This window comes from Sinohyriopsis cumingii, chromosome 11 (assembly GCF_028554795.1).
Source record: "Sinohyriopsis cumingii isolate HCF-2022 chromosome 11, ASM2855479v2, whole genome shotgun sequence".
Taxonomy (NCBI): Eukaryota; Metazoa; Mollusca; class Bivalvia; order Unionida; family Unionidae; genus Sinohyriopsis; species Sinohyriopsis cumingii.
The window spans coordinates 3,094,267-3,112,643 of record NC_142971.1 but is presented as its reverse complement, the minus strand read 5'-3'; the positions used below and the strand labels follow the sequence as shown (position 1 = coordinate 3,112,643).

Sequence of the window (18,377 nt, the reverse complement as noted above, 5' to 3'; positions counted from 1 at the left end):
GTTGGATGACAATATGCACATTTTGCATCAACATATTCCTTCATTGACAATCTGTAGTCATTACACAAGACTCTCTGTGTTTATAAAGTGAGCTTGTCATGTGAAGTTTATTTTTCATTTGTTATTCTGGTACACTTGCAAGTCCATTTTGTAATCTAGGAGAGTGAAGCCACAATGACTAAAATACCATTTTACTGTCATCATGCGACTGGATGTCATGCTGACTTGAGTTAAACAATACTGTGCTTCTTAGCATTAGTTTTAGTTATTTTCATAATTTTTGCAATAAGATACTGACTACTGGTTGCATTAGAGGCTTGACCATCCTTGAGGGGTACTTCTGAACATAAACCCATTGGTACCATAGGATTCCGGCCATATAAAGTGGGTATATTGCTGGTCAAAGGGCTGTTCAAGAGGGTAATCACTGGAACCTCAAAATGCAATTTGCAAAAGTGTAAATATGGTAGAATTTCTGTGATAAACAATTTCTTGGATTAATGAAAAAATGGTTAATGCTACAGGATTTGCGTTTGTATGAAACGGTCATACCTGAATAATCCATGGGTTTGATGGGTGCATCTAAAGGGGCTGGTTTTGCAACTGTCACTCTGTGAAGCAGAAAAAAAAGTACTGTCACCATTTTCTATTTATCTGAACATTGAAATATTAAATAAGAGATATTTAATAAAAGTTGCAAAAAATAAATCTTATTTATCTGAAAATCTGGAGTAACCATTGGATAAATACATTGGAAGGTATGATGTAGTAAATTTAGCAGGAAGCAAAAAACAGTGATAATTTTAAAACAATTGTTTCAAAATCATCATCATTAGTATGCCATATTGTAGATATTAGTTAGTGTTAGCAGATGCTATCTTGCATCATTTTATATCAGTAGTGTAGTCCATGGTTGATCTTCTTGAGGTCCTGCTCTACAATATGGAGTCATATGCTCATCAGTCTTCCCACTTCCAGCCCTGTGCTGGTTTTCCAGTTGCAGCTTTAAGTGCATGATTGTCAACCATATCAGGCAATGCTCTGGATGCACTGGAAATGTGGTAAGGCTCCATTGATCAAAGGCATTAAGCTTTTATGTCAATGCTGATGAAAGCATATATGTGTTTGCAGCATACAGCTGGTAAGATGGATAAGTTATACTGGATATATTTTATCAAGGCTGATTTTTAAGACATATCTTTTCCATGAGTGATTTCAATGCAGCATCTGTTCTCTGAAATACTACATACTACTATTTCAGCTGTGAAGCGTGCAGCCAAGATACCTAACCTAATACCCCTGTAGCGTTTTAGCTAATGAGATGGTTTGTGGACTGGTCATATGGATTTTTGTTTGATCAGTATGACAGTTGATCTTCAGATCAAGGTTTTTGCTTCCTCCTGCATGAGTTCCAGGCTGAGCAGTAAGATCTGTAGCAACACAGACAGTAGAGTGACACTGTAGGCATAATAAAAGTTGACAGAAACTTAGTCACCTTCATTTGTGTCTTTCTATCTCTTCTGTGACTTTCATTCCAGAGTTCAGTCCACTAGTGGCAGGTAAAATGTGTGGGGTGTTGATACATTCCTGTTGAACATGACTTAATATGAAACCATTTCAAACATTCATTACTGACTCAAATGCAGTCAGTGATATTAGTTAAAGGGCTTTAATTAATTAAGTTGATGACCTTGGCAGAGAGTCTTATGCTATTGATTAGAAGCCAGTGGGTGGTTTGGTTGACTGTATAAAAAAATGATTTGGGGTCAATGTAGGCTATCAATAGTGGTTGTTCAAATTCCTTGCATCTTTTGTTTCACTGTACTGTGGATATAGATGCAATTAATAGTTGGTCTTCTTGGTGTAAAGCCAATCTTCTATTGTGCACAATTCCAGTTTGTAATTCTGGTTAGGAGGATAGAAGTGAAAATATTTAAAGGCACAAATAGCTGGATAATGCTACATTAATCACTGAAGTCCTGCCTATTGTCCTTGCCTTTGAAAAAGAGTACGATAATACCCTTTATCCAATAAAATGGATGTTGCCCATTTTACACACAGAACAAAAGTCTTAGTTTGCCACACTATTCAGAGCTTGGCACCAGCTTTCAGCAATTAACTCATGATGCGACAGGTCCTGGCTGCTTTTCCATTTGCGAATTTCTTAAAAACTGCAGTTGCCTCAACCTTCATTGGTTGACCAACATTATGCTCCGGGCTGTTGCATCCAGACTGGTGGCATCTTCAAGCTACTAAGATGGGGAAGTGGGAGGCCTGGTTAGCAACCAGAAGTAGTGTTCTTTCTATTGCTCTTGCTGCTGCTTGCTGTCACACTGAATCTTACCCATCAAATCTTCAATAGGGCTTGATGATTCAGAAAACTTTCTGCATAAGTCTCTGAAATTAGCAAATGCATCTCTGCTACAATGTCAGGTTATGGCCTCCTGCCATGCACCATGAGGGGATCTTTAAGTTTGGTAGTGTCTTATCTCATAGATTTTGTTAATTTCATTTGACAACACTTCAGTTTGGTCAACATGACAGCAATGATTGGGGTTGGTGGTCACAGTCAAATTAAATAAGCAAAAGACCTGGCAGTTTGAGACTGCCTTCCACTTACTGTTCTTACAACAATGTCATCAACTTCCTTGCATGCCTGACTGTTGTTTGAAGTCCATGAATTGGACTGGACAACTGTTTGCCTGAACCAGAAGCCATATATTCTCAGCTTAGCTGTTACCTGCAGAGACTGTCAGGGTAGTCATCTGGTACTCCACTCCCATATAGTCCAACATCCAATAATGGCGTTCATGATGTGCCCAAGACAGATAACAAGGCTATTTCATTGCACAATAAGCATCATCACATCCAGTGTCTTTATCCATGACAGAGCCTAATCATGGTAATACCATCAATTCAAGAATCTGTATTTGCCATCTAATATATATTAAATTCAACTCAATATATTAGTTATTAATAACAAAACAGTTTTAATTTAAAAAATTAAACTAAATAAGATGCAAGGTACACCAGAAATCACTAACCAGATTCAAATTAATCTGAAAATCAAATGCAGCAGTGACTGACAAAGTAATACAAGTCAAAATATACTGTTGACTATTTTCATTGGAAACCCAGGTTGGTGTCCAAAAAAGACTGCAAATTGGTAGAACATGACATTAAATATTCCTACCAAATTTTATTAAAATTTTCTATGAGTATTGGAGAAGTAAACTGTCTGGTTGTGATGGAAACCAAAAAGTCACAAAAAAGGCCACCAAATAAAACTTTTGGTAGCATGTGTCGTAAAAAATTGGATTAAAGCTGGCTCAGTGATTATAAAGAAAGTGCCAGAAATATTATTTCTATGAAGTTGTTACTGAAGCCAAATGGTTACAATTAAACAACACCTTGATAGATCATGTCATAAAAAACCCTGAAATTACTCACCTCTGCCTAATAGTCAGATGCAGCACCACTTGATCCCAAAATTTGGGTCAATCAGGTGCTTTCTGTTGATATTTCTTCCAAACCTGCCGATTGCATATGCTATGAAAACAATTGTTTCAAAGTTTCTGTTTTATAAAAAATCTTTATCCAAATTTGACAGCACATCATTACTGAAAGACCTTTATGCCAGTAGACAAGAAGTAAAAAACAACAGATTTTGAACCTGGTAACAATGGAAACAATACCATGAGAGATCACATGGCATCTGGCCAGGTGAGCTAAAATCTTAATACATGCAGCATAGAACAATGAAAGAAATAATGGAATTCTTCAAAACATTGGGCAACAACATCCTTTTGCTGTATAATATGCACAGCTAGCTTGATACTCACAATTTAGGTTTGGGTTTATTTAATTCTGAAGCTGGCTTGATTTTTCTGACCATCACACTGGAGGCAGCAGAAGTTTTGTGTTCAGTACTTGGAGGCTGAGGTTGTCGGAACTGAAAAGAAATATTACATTGTTGCTGAGTAGACCTCTATGAAGTGGCTATCTATGTGGACTGAATACTCTCTCTGAAAAGCTAGGCCCAGTCAGGGAAGAATTTTTTTATTATTACCACTATACCACAGTTTGGTACATATGCAATATTGTGCTTTAGTTTATAACACTGCTCTCACTATACCATTATTGTGGTTTAGTTTATAACTCTGCTCTCACTATACCATTATTGTGGTTTGGTTTATAACACTGCTCTCACTATACCATTATTGTGGTTTAGTTTATAACACTGCTCTCACTATACTATTATTGTAGTTTAGTTTATAACACTGCTCTCACTATACCAATTTTTGTGGTTTGGTTTATAACACTGCTCTTACTATACCATTATTGTGGTTTAGTTTATAACACTACTCTCACTATACCATTATTGTGGCTTGGTTTATAACACTGCTCTCACTATACCATTATTGTGGTTTAGTTTATAACACTGCTCTCACTATACCATTATTGTGGTTTAGTTTATAACACTGCTCTCACTATACCATTATTGTGGTTTAGTTTATAACACTACTCTCACTATACCATTATTGTGGTTTGGTTTATAACACTGCTCTCACTATGTCATTATTGTGGCTTAGCTTATAACACTGCTCTCACTATACCATTATTGTGGCTTAGTTTATAACACTGCTCTCACTATACCATTATTGTGGTTTGGTTTATAATACTGCTTTCACTATACCATTATTGTGGTTTGGTTTATAACACTGCTCTCACTATACCATTATTGTGGTTTGGTTTATAACACTGCTCTCACTATACCATTATTGTCGTTTGGTTTATAACACTGCTCTCACTATACCATTATTGTGGTTTGGTTTATAACACTGCTCTCACTAAACTATTATTGTCGTTTGGTTTATAACACTGCTCTCACTATACCAATTTTTGTGGTTTGGTTTATAACACTGCTCTCACTATACCATTATTGTGGTTTAGCTTTTATAACACTGTTCTCACTATACCATGGTTTGGTTCATTTGTTGTTGAGTTTAATTACAGTGGTATGCACACAATTGTGCATGTGCCACTTTTTTCTGACTGCACCGCAGCCTGCTAGTTGTTCCTGGGGAAGGGAATGGTGCCACCTCCCCCAGGCTTTTATGGATTCAAGGAACCCTGATAGTTTGGCCTCAATCTGTGGGTCCCTTACAGTTGAATGGTTGGCTGTCATTAGTGGGAAGGAGAGCTCAGGAATGGTCCTGCTTGCTTTACATCGCTGGTTTCTTGTTGCATTTGCCTGGTGTTTCTTGCGATTTTTTTTGTTGATTTTGTTTCTTCTTCTTCTTCAAAATGTTCTAAAAAGGGGGGGGGGGAATGTTCTATGCTGTTTATAGAGGTTCTTAGTAGAAATCATGTATGAATAGAGATTTTCAAGGTTATTATGGTATTATTAGTCGAGGTATTTAGGGTGTGCTTCCTACGTTATGTTATTTATAAGATTTTAGATATTGCCTCTTTAAGTTATTTATTTATTAATGTTTTTAGCGACTGAATGTTATTTATACTTTATATTGCAAGAGACCGGAGTCCTAGCCGATTACACAGTTCGTTAAGGACATCTAGGAACGGAGTCCTAGCTGATTACTCGGTTCATTAAGGACATCTAGGACATCCGATTTTGCAGTTTCCTTAGTTTTTTATAGGTGCTTCGTAAGTGAATTACAGTCTGTGCTTATGTATCCTAAAAAACAGGGTTATAATATATATGTGTGTGAGAGAGAGAGAGATACAAAGGATACTTTAGATATGCTTTAAACTGCCTGTATTTTCAGATTTTTATAAACTGTATCTGACTGTGAAGATTATAGAATCAAATCTATCATTATAACATACGTCAGCAGATAGGAGTCTATACAATTCTTTCTATCATTTCAATACAGTATGAATCAAAATGAAACTTCATTTGTAACTTGACAACAGCAGATTAAACAATCAGGAATTTATGTATTTACACTTAAGACAGATAAAAATAATAATAAAATGTTGGTGCTTTGAAAAACAAATATTAATAAATTGAATCCATTAAATGAATACAAGAATCTGCATTTTTCCTACTCGAAATGCAAAGAAAATTCATCTGCAACAATGAATGAACTTTAAAGTTAATTCTGTGTTTATTATAAAAGAAAAGTTATAATTTTAGGAACTGAGTTTATATTATGTTCATGACTATCACTGGCAAAGCAGCTCTCTTATTTCTTTTTTGGCACATGTGTATTCATCTGGCCAACTAAAACTGAAATACTATATCCAAAACCAACTAAAACTGAAATACTATATCCATAACCAACTAAAACTGAAATACTATATCCATAACCAACGAAAACTGAAATACTATATCCATAACCAACTAAAACTGCAATATTATATCCATAACCAACTAAAACTGAAATACTATATCCATAGCCAACTAAAACTGAAATGCTATATCCAAAACCAACTAAAACTGAAATACTATATCCATAACCAACTAAAACTGAAATGCTATATCCATAACCAACTAAAACTGAAATGCTATATCCAAAACCAACTAAAACTGAAATACTATATCCAAAACCAACTAAAACTGAAATACTATATCCATAGCCAACTAAAACTGAAATGTTATATCCAAAACCAACTAAAACTGAAATACTATATCCATAACCAACTAAAACTGAAATGCTATATCCATAACCAACTAAAACTGAAATACTATTTGTCTGAATGTATCTTTAGTTTCTAATATAATTGGATATTTTTTTTATAATTTAAATTTAAAGTTCCAACTGAATCCAAATACATCTGATTCATAAATACTTCATACCTGTCAACTTTTCAAAAGCCAAGTAGAGAGACTGAATAACAAAAATAGCAATATTGGGACCTAAAATTGGGTGGCATTTATTAAGCACCAGTTTCGATTGACCAATCTTCTGGGTCCAATATACATGAAATTTGCAGAAACTTTTGTGGAGGCTGGGGTGGGTGGGTGGCAAGGCAAACATGTATCGGTCTGCCATTAAATTTTAAGGATTTTGCCCTAACCATGTTTAAAGGTCAGAAGGGGGAACACTATGGGACATGCTGTTCTCCCTGTGATGTGCCTTATTTTCCCCCAGGATGTGCACCTATTTCATATTATGGTCAGCTGTGGCTAAACTGAACAGTAGCTAAAGGTTAAGTACACAAGCAATAAAGCCAATGTGACTAATTAACCATTGATCCTAATCATTGCATTTTTTGTGTGAAAAGGACTGTCCGTCCAACATACTTCAAAGAAGCCACGTTCTACAGTGTGTGTGTGTGTGTATGTAAGCACCAGCAATTGATTGGCAAATAAATGATGTCATATTTTATCGTAACTTACAATGTCTATGACTTCATTTTAACAGTTCAATTCTGCAGTCACAAGTTACCATGCATGTGGCAATTGTTCTTCCCATGTTTTATATTCCACCTTACTTCCTTAGGGTCAACTTGTAAGGGATGTAACTCTGCTTACTTTAAAATATTTATTCTGAATTAGCGTTTTTTGGGAACAAATAGTGCAAGGTATATTTTTTGGATTCTTTTTAATTTAGTCATGGTAATTCAAGTTTATATATATATATTACAGGAATGTGAGATGTTTCCTGGTGTAAGTTACTTTGGTAGGAATGGAGATGGTATTTTGCTTGTAGAGAAAAATATACAACATTCACAGTGATCATTCATCTGATTGAAACTAATTTTGTGACAGTTTTATTGTTGTGGTTAATTTTTTACTCCTGTACTGCTGTAGGGGTTAAAAATTTATGAAATTTACACGAGTAATGTTTATACATAACATTCTATTACCTGAAGAAAAACAAACTTTATATTTTGATATTAATTATTTCATCATAACAATATTCACAGGTGATACAACTGAACATGGCTTCTGTGGATTGCATATGATATATCTACTTATGTAGGATTTTTTTAAAAGGAGAAACGAAAATTGACAGACATAATGTAATAATTGGGAGTTTCTACAAAAAATGAGGAGACATTGTGAGATTGGGAGGTAGGCATGGAATGACCTAAAATATTGGAATATTTTTCTCCCAGTGTGAGAGTTGATAGGTGTGATACTTTCATACAGCAAGATGCTTAGATATTTAAAAGAAGTTATTTTTGAGTAGCTATTCTGCCTGCAAATGAGAAGATGGATGAAAATTGTATTTGTTTGCTGACTGGACCTATCATTTTCAACTCCAGGCTCCTATATTCTCTAAATCTCAAACTCACTTTACATTTTACAAAGAGTCATCTGTCTATATGCTGTATGAACTTGTCTGCTTTAGATCTAATGAGATGAAGTACAAAATCTGGACATCTGTTTTTCTTACAAAATAATCTGCATTTTTAACATGAGTAGAATGTCTAAATTACTTGCCATCAATATAAAGCTACATCTCTCATCTTGTCTTTAAGTTCATCCACATTGTTCTACATTAATTTTTATGATGTCATTAGGGTTAAAATGATTTACCAATCCAGTGCATTGATATATATTGTCATACACAATTTAGGATATGATATGTAAAGAATAAAGAAGCAATGACTAAAAATTATTTATGGTCGCTTAATATTAAAAGTAACTTTTATAAAGTATATATCATTTTAAATAAATTTTCCACATTTAGTACTAATGTGTGTATCAAAATGACAAATTACTGATATTCCGATATATTAGTGAATCATTTCACCCTTAGATGTCATATACTCTGGAACAAGGGTAACTACAGTACCTCATGATGTCCAAAGATAGATCTGAGAATAAGGAGTTAATTGAGTACCCAACTATACATTCTCTCTCTCAATGAAATATTTTAAAGCCTGTTTGCTGGGGTCATATTTAAATATCATAGCCACTTTATCAACACCACTATGATGAACTGATCAGTAGACATCAACTGAATCCACAAGAAAGTGTAGTTCAGAGGTAGTTTCTGCATGAAGCTGCAATTCTAACAGAACTTGTGAAGACACTGTGAAAGGACTCTTTGTTAATCCTCTCTACATTGTCTGCACTCTCTCCACTGTCACCATGATACATGGAAAAATGAAAATCACATGAGCTGTACTGTATACAAAGGAAGTATCATTGTACACCATGTATAATGAGCACCCATTTGGAGGGTAGACCCAGGTCAACAATCCCATAATAGGATGAACAACATGAACACTAATCTAATAGTGTTTAAAATATCAGCAAACTGGATTTGTTCACTGTTGCATGCATAATGCACACAAACACTGATTTATCTTCCATACCTTCTGAAGTTCCTCTTCTTTGATTTGGAGCTGTTCAATCTCTTCATTCCAAATGACATTTCGCGATGGTGGTTGCAGGTCCTCTGGAAGAGCATCTTGGGAAGGGGTTCCAGATTTGTCTGGTGTGCCTTCTCGCTTCTTGTTTTTAAGGCGGTCTGGTGAGGTAAAATTGCAAGCATACCAGTTGTTTGTATGATTTATCTCATGTTGAATACAAATGAACTAAGGACTTAAATCTGCAATTATGGTAATGTTAGAATACCATATAATCTTACAAGTGATGGAAAATAGCCTGTTTCCATGAAAACAAACAGCTTCAAAATTACTTTGGTTTTAATTCATGAAAGTAAATTTGCAGTAACAATATTTAGTTTTAAAATAGAAAAGTCATCTGAGTAGATCTTACCTTTCCCAAATTTGAGCTTAGCAATCACATTAATATTCATTTTGGTCATCAAATAAAGACGATACACAAAAATAACTCCTTTCACCAGGTAAGAAGTAATATGTGTACTTATATTTATTAAAAATCAAAGCTATGGAAAGATTCACGAATTCTTCTGAACCATGATCAAAGGCATGCAACCTTGGTTTAAATGAAAAAGTATATGTAAGTGTTAAATCGAATGACATTGCTTTATTAGAGTACACAAACTTAACTGAGTTGTTTTGGTTACCTTGTGTGAATGAGTCTTATTCATTGTTCATTTGTAGAAATTTCTCCAGGTAATTTATGAATACATGATGCTGAATATCAAACCTTGAACTGTAACAAGTGCTATTAAGAAAATTACAGTACTAATGATCTAAGATCACCACATACAGAGACACAAGAAACCTAAAGGAGTTTAATTCATCAAGGTTTTATTTAAAACATGCCATGTACTGAAAAATAATCATAACATAAATGTTAGACACAACAAAGTTGCTCTGAAAGAAAAGGAAAATATGAATTTGAAAATTCTGAGCTAAATAATTAACAAGCATTGAATCTTACTTGCTGCAGCCATCCTCTGCTATGTCTTTTTCAGTAATGCCAAAGTCATTGGATTTCATAGCAAGTTACCATAATTCTGAATACAGCTACAATGTTTAACTGTGTGAAGGTTCCTTACTAGTAAAACTTGACCCAAAATCAAAGCAGACACAAGGAACGCCAAAAAGAAAACACTAATTGCAGTAATTTTCCTTAGAATGTAGGACCTATAATATCTCTGTCTTTAAATAAGCCCCTTACATGGAGAATTAACCTAAAAATAATGTTACAAGAAATAATGTTAAATATGACCATGATTGGCAAAAAATTCAACTAAATATTACAATGTAGTCTATTAAAACTAAAGCTCTGTCTTACTGGTAGTGCTATTGATTGCTAATTGATGATTAATTGATTGAAACCTAGTTTGAGTAAATAAGAATTTGAAGTAATCTATGCAAATTGGAATGAATAAGAGATCTTGTAAATGGTGATGTATGGTAATTTATATTATAGATACAGTAATACAAATCTACATATGGTCACAGTAATGTATATCAAAAGACAAAGTTACAATTTACATTGCTGAAGAGCCGGTAATTTTTGAATGAGCACATATCAAATTTCTGTACAACATTTATAATTAATGCCTGCAACATGGGGAGGTAGCCTGATAAACTTTAAACACTGTGCTCATTAACAATTGATATTCAATCACTAGTTCAATCTATACTGGTCTATATTGGTGATCAATACAGCAGTAACAAATGTACAGGTACTGTAAATGCAGCCTGTAACTTAAACTGCCACAAGATTAATTAGATAATCAAGTGTTTCAAAGGCAATTAGCATGACTTTTAGCATACATAAATTGCCCAAAATGCAAATTAGGGTAATTGTTTATGTTCATTTTAATAGCAATTTTAACACATTACTGGCTACATCATGTCAAGAAAATGGCAACTAAGTGACTATCCCAAGTACACCCAGAGGCAGCTGAGCTGAACTGACCTGGGAGGGTACCAACTGGGTAAAACACTGGCCAAAAAACTTCCTAAATAATATGATGCTACAAAATTGCATAAGATTCAAGATCACTCTGATCTTGAAGTTTTTGATACAAATGAACCATATGATAAGATGTACCTAGAAACTCCACAACTATATTTTCTAACGGTTTCTTAGATGATCAGCATTAGGAAGATGGGGCTGGTTAGGGCTTATTGCCATGCAAGTATATAAAAGTGCAACAGTAAATGGAAATGCAAGATTCAGCTACCTAAGTTAACAAAGCTGGGCTCAAGTTTATGTGGTTTCTAAAGCTAGCAAATACAAAACTTATGAATCTCTGTATCATGGAAATTCTTGGAAAATACTGGAAAACAAAGTTGTGGAGTTTCATGAAAGTGGATCTTATTTAATTGATTCTATAGCAATGGAAACTTGTAAATCTGAGTAGGAATACATGTACTTTACAATTTTCTATCTCTATCCCTGTAAAATGATTGATATATGAGGTTTGGATATATTTAGAGGGAAGTTTAGAGTGTGAAAATGTCCCCAGCACTTGTTCTAGGTGCAGAATTGCATATCTGCTGTTACATGTATTGTGCATATGCTTGTGGGCCTATTGCAATGCTGTTTGATGAACTCATTAACAAAATGAACAGCACAGATCAAGACCTGCTTGAACATTATACACTGACTAACCAATCGGGATCTGTACATTCTGAGATAAACATGTTTACCTCCATTAATAATGATCCTAATATTTAATCTATGTTCACAGATACATATTAGCTATGTATTATGTTGTTTACAAAATCACTGTCCCTAATCAGGTACATATTGAACTTGATCTTGGACAAGGTTAAGTACGAAATACAAATATACATAACATATGATCATTAAGAAAGGCCAACAAACAATACAAATTATACATATATATGCATGATGTATAAACATCACATTACACACAATCATTTATCCCAAATAAACTGACAACTGACATGAATAGTATGAAGTAAATTGCATGACTACACTTAAATTGCACACCAATTAAACTCTTGGATAAAAAAAAATATGTTCAGTGAAGTGCACCAAATATCTATTTTAAATGTTGCTGTAAAGAGATCTTAATCTATTATGCAAAATGTCAAGCTTGTACCTACTTGTCACTGATTTTGTAAAGTGATATTACAATTTTACACACACTTCATCACAAAATTCAAATATCAATCTAGCCTCTTTGAAATCAATTTTCCAAAATTCAATTCTTGATGAAACATGACAGTTAAAAAAGTAAAAAGAACACTTTTCTGCACAAAAAGAAGCCAATTATGCCTATTTGCTCTTTCTTGTATAACATGAATTGTGTCCTTAAATATGAAGTAAAATAATAAAATCAAGACTGACAGTCAAACATACAATTATATTTTTATAATGGATATACAACATATAAATTCTTTTATTAAAATTGTATACAATTTTATATAGTTCCTTGGTAATAAGGCCGTTAGGATACAAAGTATCTAATTTATGAATCCAATAACTTTCCTTTATCAGTCTATTCACGTCTCCATGCACACGTCTCCATGCACAGTATATATTGGCATGAAAGATAAATTGAGTAGATAGTGATCATTTGTATTAAACTGTATTGAAATATTAAAGTAGAACTGAGGATTTCTATATCTCTCTTTTTATATGAAAGCAACAATTATTCATTCTCTTAGAAACTTGATGCAGTATTTGTCCAACATATTGCATGCTACGTTTTTTTGTACAGGTTATCAGATAAATCAACATCAGTTGATACGCAGTTAGTGTTATAATGTAGAGAAAATACTTCTTTTGTTCTGGAGCTATTAAAATAAGGACTTTCTCTTGTATTCGAACATTGAAAGCGCCAATGTCTGTTATATTTAGATGACAAAAAATATCTTTTTTTCTGTCAGTTTTTTTCTAATTAAAGAATCTTGCAAATTCTAGGGTCTTCTATAAGCAAGAACTGGTTTATTTTTTTTAAGTGTTTTTACAATCTTTTTATTGGATAAATTTAGGAGACTCCAATATTTGTTAATTATGAGGCCTTATTTTATTTTAGGTAATGAAAGGATTGCATTGTAAAAGGAATTACATTTTTCTCTATTGTAAATCTTGCTGCATTTAAAGCCACATGTTGAGTAAGACTAAGGGCTTTGCTAAGCGCAGAATCAATTATATCTGTAGGTTAATTTCTATACTGGAAATATGTTTTGAATTCATTCAAAAAGTTTTGCAATTGACAATCATCTGAAATAATGCATCGGTATCCTTTGTCCTGGCTATATGGTATACCGTTTTTACATGACATGGGATGACATGAAGAATATTTCACATATTGGTGCATATTAGTTTGCTTGATGTGAACATAATTTTGTAGAGAAAGTATTATCATTAATTTGTATTATATTTACATCGAAAAATGAAACATGCATACTAGATGCAGTATAAGTAAATTTAATCATCGGGTGAAAATGATTTAGGCAATCAATGAATTTTTCAGTTCTTCTGAATGGTTCCAGACCATAAAGATGTCATCTAAAAATCTAAACCAAACATTTGGATTAAACATTTTGTTTTGAAGATCTTTTTCGAATTAACCCATGAAAAGGGAAGCATATGAATGAGCCACAGGACTACCCATTGCTGTACCATACCTTAAGTCTTGGCCACAAGAAGTAAAATCATCTTCAGTTTAAAACTTCTAAATTAAGTGAAAGAAAAATGTATCAAAGGTTCATTTTTTAAAATCCATTTGTAATAAAATTGTGGAAAATATTCTGACAAAGCAGTATCTTATTATTCCATATACTGGTACCAGAAGAATTAGCAGTCTATTGGACCATTAGACCACTATGAACCCAATCTGCTTCATCATTCCTCAAATTAAAACTTATCAGAGACATCTCAGGAACAATTGTGGCTAATTTCATTTTCCTATTTTTCTGCATGGTTGATTGCTATACTCAGAAGATGCAAAGAAAATCGTCCATTTTTTACCACTGTACCGGGGAGGGGGTTGTGCAAAACTTTGGTACTAATGAATACTGATCTGTGGAAGAAGTACATGAAAATTATTCCGAAGGACTGCTTGGATGCTTGGGACATAAATTCAATCATACAATAATATCTTCTTGGTCTTTATGATTCTGCTCGACAGTTATTAAGCACTTCTGAAATAAGGGAAGGTATAAATAAATTTGTGTGCATTTCCAACAAGCACGAAGGACAAAATGTTGGCACATCTCTATGCTACTTTCAGGTATTGTGAATGTGTGCTGTATAAAGAAAACAGCTGGTCAATGGCTGCTTCCATGTGGTCAAGAAAAGACATTTGAACTAGACCAAAGTATGTTAACTTCAGAATATCAAAAATTTATTTTTTTGTAGAGTAGACCTTACTCATTTCTTAAAGTGCTGTAAGTAAATTATACTGTATTAAAAAAAATAAAAAAGATATTATTGACTACTTTGTTTTCTTCTCCAAATTATTCTCAAGTCCAGGATTTTAATATGACCGAGCAGAACTAGCAGTACTTTGTGAGATGCACATCTGGAGCAAGGCCAAACATAATACTCTGCAACCCAAATTACACCCATCAATTATAAACTAAGACAAAGGGAAATAAAAGTTAATTTAACAATATCTATGTTATACAAAGTCCTTTTTATAAATAGGATTACTAAAAAGAAAAATCTCTGAAATTATGTTTCTTTAAAAAGTCAAATTCTGTTGAAAATCTGAAACTTATGAGTGGAACCTTAACACAAATCTGAACATTTATGCAATAGATATTTTCTTTTTCATATCATAATGTACAGTTTTCTCAGTAAAATGGTACATTAATGGATGCTAAGTAAGAAAACAAGATAATTGTATTTATGGTGCTCTTTCGTATACAACATGCCTTGTGGCAGTATTGTGTGTAAAATATACATCCTTAATTATCAGGGAAATTTGAAGTCTTAGAACACAGAAATAAAATCAACATCAATTTAAAACATTAAACAAATAAAAGAAATTAAATATCCAAAATTATATTAATCATGCAGTAAAACTTAACTTTAATCTGAATGTCAATTACAAAATTTAACATCAAATTAAGGCAGGCAAAGTTATAAAAAAGGTATTTGCATTGACGTAATAGGATAGAGAAAACCCAAATGCTAATGATTTAGCACTAGCTACATGGTATGAAACAACATTTATATTTGAGACAAATGCATATGACACTAACATAGGATTTATATCATCCTGAACATAACATCTTCATAAATTAGAAATAGGGAGTATGCCTTTGAAGTTTGCAGCATTTAAGTATCTCTTCATGATCAAGGATATATTATCCTCTTATAACACCTTTTTTTTGGATATGAAATGCACAATTACAGAGCTAGCATCTTTTAAAGCAAAGTAATCAGCAAATGAGAAATTTAGTGAATAAACACATGTCATGTACTAGTTAACTTTATAAGTCAAATCACACTGGACAGATTGATGTCTGCCATCGCATGATGCACCAGAAAATCTGGATCTATGCCGTTTGCTAATCAATAGAAGAAACAATAAAGACCCTGATCTGCTGACAGATCAGGCTCTGTGTTGCTGACAGTCTGGATCAAAACTTATAAGCAAAAATATATTGTAACTATCTGCTCTATTATATTTCATTTTTTTAAATGCACAAGTCTAAAGATAAAAATCAATTTGGAATTGTTTTTAAATGCAACTTACAACATTTGTAAATATTAGGAAAATAATACATTCTCACTGAAATCTGACTGAATACCATGTGACCTGTTTAAAACTCTTGATACTGTTGATTCATCATTTTTTTAAAGAAGGTATCAATATTTCATGATTGCTCAAAACCTTAAATTTACAGACCTTTTCTAGCCACAATATAACCCTATCCAAATGCAAGTATTCAAACACTGATAACATCATTTTTGACAAAACCATGAAAATAAATGAATTCGCTGTAATTAAGAAAACAAACTGAAAACATATTATGATTACAATGTTTCATCATTATCAGAACCTAAATCTTCAACAACAAAATCACCATCATCATCATTTCTTATAATAACAATAATAATAGTAATAATAAAAATACTGTAATAATAATAATAACTATTATTATTAATGATTCAACAGTTTTAGAACATATAACAATTGCTTTAAAAGTAAACACTTAGTATCAATAAACAAAACAAAAAATGTTAAGAAGAAAACACAATAAGTAAGAAACAAAGAAATACAGTATGCACATAAGTAATATACAGCTCCAAACAGGGGTAAAACACTGGACAAAATATCAAAGGGAAGAATGATATGTGCATAATGGCCTCATGTCGATAATGTCTGCCATAGGGTCAAGGCAAAAGGTCTACATGAGCAATTTGATTCATTCTTTAATGCATTTTTTTCTGGAGTTCAACCTCTCTCTTTGGTGTCGGGGCCCCAAGTGGCCGAGTGATCTAAAGCGCTCTCCATCATGGATCACTGCCATCTCACCTCTGTCTGCATGGGTTCGAGGATCGGTGCGGCCAATGTGGATATGTGAGAAAGCTTGCTGTTAGCTTCTTGTGGGTTGGTGGTTCTTTCAGGGGTTTTCCCGGGTTCTTCTTCCACCATTAATACTGGCCACCATGTATAGCCTATCTTGTGCTGAAAAATGGCATTAAACCCTATAACAACAACTCTCTTTGATGTCAGTTGTAAAGACTCTGCATGATAGCTTCAGTGCATGCAGGTAGTTCCACATTCCATAGCTTTTGATGAATTGCATCAGAAATTGTCAAACTTAAGTTGCACACACAAGAATCGTAATATACAAAGTATAGTATATACATGTAGCATCAAAACTGTGCATAACTCTAGAAAAACACCTAAGAGTGTGATGTGTTAAAACTTTCTGCCATATTTCATAGCAATAATAGAGAGTCACACGATGACCCCATAGCAATAATATCTTCCAAGTATCAATCCAGTTTAAAGAAATATGCAGAAGTAGTTACATTCACACAAATTTTAGGATGTACACATGAAGTACAAATGGATGGACAAGCCTAATGATATATCCTGGCATATTCAGGGTAGGAATCATTGATTTAGGTCTGAATGGTTATATAATAATTCTATGTATGTACCCATTACCCTTTATGAAATAATTTGTTTTATTTGCAAAAGAATTTATTTACTCTAATTAACTGCATGATGTGTCAGCAGATCTTGGTTTGTGCATTTTGTTAGCAATAATCAATAGAAAAAATAACACAGACCATGATCTGCAGGCAAACTGCACTATGGCTGATCAGGATCTACACTGTTTGCAGTTGTACTTTTACTTATGAGTTAGTATATAGCCAAATTTCATATCCCTCCTTAAAACAAATGATATTGCTGGAAACAGTAATTTCATCAGTTATGAGGGTCCTATATTATGAACAGGTTTTACATATGTACACAGTGCTAAATTGTGAAGATAAATGGCTGTTTAAAACAAATTTTAAAGTAACATAGCCAATCAAATTCTGCAAATACTGCAAAAAAGAAAGGTGAAATTGGTGATATGAAAGAAAAAAAACAACAACATAATGATGGAAACAATGGTGAAAGCATGCAACAAACACATTACCTTTTCCGCCTTGAGATGCAACTGAAGACCTTCTCTCCCTCTGACCTAAAGATAATTTTGACTGGTCTTTACTTCCTCTTCGAGACATCATTGCACAGAGTCAAATGGGTATTTTTTCTATTGCAAGTAGTCTTTAATTTGTCACAAAGAATGAAAGAATGTTATCGCTAGCTATAAATCCTTGAAATGTGAAAATGGTGAGGACTGGAATGGGGAGGATTGATAATGAAAACAACTAGTAAGTATACAGAGATTGTTTGCATAATTATTTTTTTTTAAAGTGTCCTCAAATACTGTCCTCATTCCTCAAGAGGTACATTTAAATAACTAATTATATTTCTGTTAAAATTTAATTCCAACAAAATTTGTCAAAGCACAGTCAAAATCAAAGTCGTTAAGCACAAAAGATGATATCCAAG

The 18,377-nt window shown here is 33.2% G+C and overlaps 1 protein-coding gene across 6 annotated transcripts in view; it reads right to left on the bottom strand.

Moving 5' to 3' along the window:
- LOC149787533 (MYCBP-associated protein-like) overlaps positions 1 to 18,377 on the bottom strand; it is a 108,961-nt gene that overhangs the window by 48,960 nt on the left and 41,624 nt on the right. For 4 of the 6 annotated variants that reach the window (XM_089973662.1, XM_089973666.1, XM_089973663.1 and 1 more), the window contains exons 3-6: positions 17,959 to 18,003; positions 9,298 to 9,452; positions 3,843 to 3,952; positions 553 to 611 (exon numbers count right to left, since the gene is read on the bottom strand). In XM_089973662.1, the coding sequence (XP_089829788.1) occupies positions 553 to 611; positions 3,843 to 3,952; positions 9,298 to 9,452; positions 17,959 to 18,003 (369 nt within the window). Of the gene's footprint in view, positions 1 to 552; positions 612 to 3,842; positions 3,953 to 9,297; positions 9,453 to 17,958; positions 18,201 to 18,377 lie in introns of those variants that run through there. The other 2 variants (XM_089973665.1, XM_089973667.1) reach the window with 2 other exon arrangements.